The 6,138-nt window shown below is 32.6% G+C and overlaps 1 protein-coding gene across 1 annotated transcript; it reads right to left on the bottom strand.

The window, feature by feature from the left end:
* Nucleotides 1-825: 825 nt before the first annotated feature.
* On the bottom strand, nt 826-2,719 carry LOC110036142 (epoxide hydrolase A-like). Its single transcript, XM_020740512.1, has 4 exons — nt 2,402-2,719; nt 1,881-2,063; nt 1,300-1,538; nt 826-1,217 (listed from the first exon to the last, which is right to left on the bottom strand). The coding sequence occupies exons 1-4, from the start codon at nt 2,687-2,689 to the stop codon at nt 971-973; spliced, it is 957 nt and encodes a 318-aa protein (XP_020596171.1). The 5' UTR covers nt 2,690-2,719; the 3' UTR covers nt 826-970.
* Between the last annotated feature and the right edge of the window lie 3,419 nt (nt 2,720-6,138).

Raw genomic sequence — 6,138 nt, 5'->3', positions numbered from 1 at the left:
TCAAATATGACTGTGGCTATATGCAATTATTGCAGTTATCAATTACAACATTTGTATTCAAATATATTTATCATAGTAGAGAACCACATTTTTTGTAGCCAAATTATGACTAGTATATCTAAAATCCTATTATACATGTGTAATTACCAGTTTTGTAATTTCGTTTTCTCATATTTAAGAGAAAAGTATTAGACCTGTTTAGTTACACTTACATATGAGATTACTTTAACTGGGTTAGACCCCTGACTTTTTCCTTTACAGGATTTTTTCCATTATATCTCCTTCTGTTATTGTTCTTTTGACTTTGTATATATTGGATCTTCATGAATTACTGAGAAATTAAATTACTATTCTTCCGTCACAAATTTTTCCACATGCAACAATATGGTTTATAGTTTAATCTAAATAAAATATAATTAGCATGTTATATTTGACATAATGAAAAAAAATCATTTTTTTAAATTACAGAAAATAATTTAAATTATGTTAATTTTTTTAAAAAAAAAGTTTGCTTAATAAAGAAATGAAATTGATCCCAATTAATTTTGGTCTATAACTGATCATTTGGCATCCTTAATAACATTTAGCTAGCCCTGAATATATTTTTCTATCTCTAATGATCTACTAACAATAAACTAATAAAATAACCAAGATAAATTAAAACTACCATTATAAAAGTATAATAATGAAAAATTGTCATCACAAAACCGACGTATCCACATATAATGAGATTGCATTATATCATTCGAACACTAATTGTTGCATCACAAGACATCAAAATAATAATAATAATAATAAAATCAAACTTTATCTGAGCATATTAATGCATAGAATATTTAATCATGCTAATCATTTATTACAAACTTGAAACACCTTAAATCACTAATCAGTTTTGATCAGAAAACCATTAGTGAGCACATCATCTTCAGAAAACATCAAAAGCTCATCAAAAAATCACTGATCAGAACCATCAAAATTTCTTGAAGAAATTATAAATGTGTTCAGATATCTCTTCCGGCTTTTCCTGGTTAATGAAATGCCCAATTCCTTTCATAATAATAACATCCTCCAGCAACGGAACATCTCTCTTAAACCCTCCTTTTTCAATGTAGTCCTTCATTGCTGCCATATGGTAGGTCAAATCTTCATCCCCTGTAATGAACTTTGTGGGCACTGTAATCTGAATCCCAGTCCAAGGTGCAAGCAGTTCCCAGTTCCTGTATCACAGGATCAGTCCTACTGGTTCAGAATACGCAGATTGATTTGAGTTTGAGTCAAGGGAGAACATAATAAAAATACCTGTTTAAGTTACGGTAATAGTTGATTCCACCTGTAAAACCCGTCTTACTAAATTTGCTTGCAAAATAGTCGATATCATGTTCAGAAAGCCAAGATGGCAACCTGATTTCTTCACTATTTCGTCCCAAAGATCCATTCTCCGCTATAAGCAAAGGCTTTGGACTAAAGGAAGTCAGCAAAATCTTCATGAGTAATAGTGTGTCGATTCGGGCAAAGTGTGTTTCAACTTTGCCAGGCTCCTGGTCGTGATGGAAGGGATTGGAAAGTTAATAGTGAATCATAGAGGGGTAAATTCATTCATGATTATTGAAATGATTAGCATGGAAAAAATAATCATTAATTATAAGATTATCATCCAAAATAAAATTAATCTATGATTGGGTTTGTTCAGCATTTTTTAGAACCAAAAAAGAAAAAAAAATGCTTCACCCAGTTACTAATTACAGAAGATTACTCGATCAATTAGCCACTTATAACTAATTAATTATATGGAAGGCAACAAAGCAAAAACATCCAAGTAGAAATAATGAAGCACAAGAAGTACAGATGATCCATAAAGCAGAAGCGGAAGTTCAGAAAACCTGAAATCTAGAAATGTACAGATCTTCACCGAATCCCGCACGGAGGCCATCCACCGGCTTCACATCCGGATTCCGCTCCATGAACGGCGCGCTAAGGTTCACGAGAGCCTTAACCATATCCGGCCGGAAAGCGCAGAGATTCCAAGCCACCTGCGCTCCCCAATCATGCCCCACCACGAACACCTTCAATAAAACCCAAAAATTAAATTTTGATATCTCTGCTCTGTTCATATTTCTCAGATGATTTCATGGATAAGGGCTCTAGGGGCTGTCCGGCAACAAATTTAGAGCAGGATTTAATCTGAATGCAGGCTAGGACAAAATAAAACCTCAAATTTGATAAATTTGGATTTTTTGAATATCTGCCGCAAATCCCGGAATTACTAAATCCCAGGAATTGATGGATTTAGAGGAAGAGTTATTCGATTTGTTCTACTTATTTGCCAAACAGTTATGCTGGATTAAAATCCTAATAATTTAGACGTCATCTTTTGCTAAACAGCCCTTGGAAGTCGTCAAACCTGGCCTTCGCCGAGAGAGTCGATAAGGGCGACGATATCGCCGACGATGTGGAAGATGGAGTAGGCTGCGATGTCTGGCGGAGCTTCGGTGTCGCCATAGCCACGGAGGTCGGGGGCTACGGCTCGGTAACCGCGGGCGGCGAGGGAGAGGATCTGGTGGCGCCAGGAGTACCAGAGCTCCGGGAAACCGTGGAGGAAGAGAACCACCGGCCCCTCTCCCTTCTCTGCTACATGCATCTTTATTCCGTTCACCTCAACCGTTCTATGTATGATCCCTCCTCCCTCCATCTGTGATGCGCAGCCAAACGCAGGAAGCTTTGACACTATTTCATGTGGCCAGCTCATCTATTGGAACTTTCATTAAAGATAAAAGCTTCTTAATTTTATATGTAATGCTTTTAAATGTTTATAACTCTTATATACAATTCTAATAGAAAAATATGAAAGCTGTTTTGATGTGGTGGTTGAAAGTTTTATTTTCAATGGGGTGTTTGATATGTATTTTTAACAAGATATATGTTATGATTTAATGCCAAATCTAGATTTATTAAATCTGGTCATAGGTGGATTTAGGTGATTTAAGTGAAGAAGAAACATATCTATGGGTTATCAACCTTTTTCGTCACCAAAAACTTAGTCGAATCAAATAAACCTCTTTAGATTTGAGTATTTGGATTTGATAAATCCGAATTTACAGAATTTAACAAAGCCAACACCACACGAGTTAAGAACTCATTTTCAAAATAATAAAATAAATAAATAAATCAAGAAGAACTATATTCAATGTCTTACATGTGTGCATTTGTAAATAATATCTTTAAAAAAAAATTTAAAAAAATTATAATAAATGCTGGATAAATAAGGCTAAACATAATTATGTGATTATGGTGGCAAATGCCATCTTCTAACTAAATCCAACGCTTTGTCTCGTTCTTGTTAGGTGGCATCCACTTCAATTTTTTTTGGCAAGTTAGGATTATAACTATCTAAAATGGAAGAAAAAAAAAATTTATTACGTTTGATTGTCTGTAGGTGTAGCAATACAATCAAAGTGTATAATAAATTTGCTCCTCTCTAGTTGGGTGTCTGCACCTTCGAACACCATGTATAATATTTTCCCTTAGGTCTAGTGTTCACACATACAATTACAATGTGTAATATTTTATCCTAAAATGGAGTCATTCTTGTTGAAGTATGTGAAAATGTAATATAAAAATATTCCACACATGATAAAAATTTAATCCAAATGTTTGGTAGCTACAATTCCATTATCTGTGTTACTCTAAAGTCTAAATAACAACGTGGATCACACTGCATCGGAATGCAAGTGGCGTGGTGCAGTCCATATCGTCGTTTACAAGTCTGATTTTCTAAGTACAATATTTTCTCTCATAGATAAAACATGTGTTTATAAAATGCTTAATTTACTTCAAATTAGGCTGATAAAAATATGTCTTTATCCAAAGCCAATGAGTAATCTATTCAACCATAATTTCTTACTACACTAGAATGCAATTTTTTCATCCCAACAATGCGTAATTTAAATTTGTTTATATCATTATTAGATATTGAAATAGATTGTTTTCAATAACAAAATTATGTAAAATATATTTATCGAGCTTTTCTTTTATAATTTATTTAACTCTAGTTTGGTTTGTGTCTTATATTTTAGCCATTTGGTAATGAATGAAAGATATTTGGGAATGTTGAAAGAAGTAACATATCATAGCTTATTTCAAAGCTATAAATGCTTGTTGTGCTTTACATGACCAGAAAGCTCTTTTCTTGCTAGAAATGCAGTTTATGGGGCTGCAATATTAGTATAATGCTGGACAAATAAGGTAATAGTATCTTTTTAATGACATAAATCCTTTCATAAAATTTTTCGAAGAACTGGAAGAAGTTCGCCATCACTGCACTATCTCAATTTTCTTATGATCACTTTATATCCCATAAGTTTAAACAACTAATATAATTTCTTAATGGGAAATTTGACTTCACATGTAACATAATACTAGAAAGTGGAGAAATATGATGGTTATTTATTTTCTTCAATATGTCTGAAAGTTTATTTTTGATATCCAAGTATTATTAAAATTTGAACATGATTAAAATATGAGTCAAACAGTATTCAAGTATGATCAAAATATTGATTGATAAGAGTTTTAGAATGATTTCATTTGAGAATTGCTCAAACATGAATCGAATAGAGGTTAAAGAAAATTCAAATAAATTTTAAACATTACTTTAACCAGTTTTGGTGATGTTCGATGAGGATTCAAATAAGGTCCAAACACAATTAAGCTAAAGTCGAGCATAATTTGGACATTGTTTGACTAGGATTCAAACAAACTTCTAATAAGATTTGGTTATGAAAGATACAACAAAGTGCATTCCTTAAGCTTAATAGTGGCTGATAAAACTATTTATCAAGCATGTCAAACGAGAAAATTTATCACAATCAAAGTTAACACAACAGTTAAGTCATATGTCATAACAAATGTCTATAATGCTTAAGAAAAAGTGTAAAACAATAACTATAACATACCGTAATAATATGCATTACATTACTTGAAGAGATCTCCACAATAAACGTGAAATAGACCACAACTAACGTGCTATAATGTCGCATATATAACAAAGCATATATAAATACAAAAGTAAAGTATTTGTTGTGAAGTAAATCTACGTTGAACAATTATAATGCAAGGAAATAAATCTGCACATAAATTGTAATTGTGGAATTGCATGTGCTTGGGTATAACTTTTAGAATACTTATATTTTTGAAATTATGCATATGATGTGTTTATATTGCATACATTTCACATCCATCACAATAAACATATAAGATGTAACAAGATTCATTATGATGGTCGTTGTTGAGAAATTAAGGCAAAGAAAAAGCAAGAATCAAGAACAAACATAAGGATTTAAAGAGGTTTGACAATTTGCCTACGTCCTCGTGGCTTTTTGATTTCTTGAAAAGAAGTACATCTTAGTAGGGTTACAATAAAACATACATATATAACCCTACAGTACAATATGTAATTATATAATTACCCTATACCGTACCGCAGGGCGTTGCCCCGACACCCCCAACCCACTTAACAAAACTCCCCCGATTGAACAGATACTTTCGCTTGCGAGCTCCGCTCCGCTGACTCGCTCCATTCCGCTCCAGCATTTGTCCCTTATCTAGTATATGAGTCATACCTAACAATCATTTTCTATTTTTTTGTTAAATAGCTTTGATGGCTCCAAACATAGAAAATTACTTGTATGATGGTGTATCATCGCATGTGAAATATGTGTGAGGTGTAACTGGTGTCATCATCATAAAATAACAATGGCTTCAATGGTATTGAGATCTCTCATATTATCTAATAAAACTTATTTCATTTTATTAGATAATATGTTATTTTTGCATGAGTCCACAACTTCAAATACTTATCACACCTTCCAAAAATGCACATCAGAGCAAGTTCAGGTAACCTGAAGGAATCATTTCGCCGTATAATACATAGGGATTGTAGATTTATATCTCTAAATAAATATTTCATCAAACACAATAGACTTTGAGTAGAGGCATCTCCACTCCCCTGTTATGAAACATATAAAAAAAAAATCAAAATGATATAAGAGAAAAAAAAATTTTGAGTTAGTGATAAGAAGATCTAATTTCTCCCCATTTGTGGACCTTCAAAAAAATTTTCATCGGGGCATTATTTGATAAAAC

Source organism: Phalaenopsis equestris, unplaced genomic scaffold, assembly GCF_001263595.1.
Source record: "Phalaenopsis equestris unplaced genomic scaffold, ASM126359v1 Scaffold203020, whole genome shotgun sequence".
Classification (NCBI taxonomy): Eukaryota; Viridiplantae; Streptophyta; class Magnoliopsida; order Asparagales; family Orchidaceae; genus Phalaenopsis; species Phalaenopsis equestris.
Note: the sequence above shows the minus strand (reverse complement) of the source record. Positions and strands in the feature narration are given on the sequence as shown.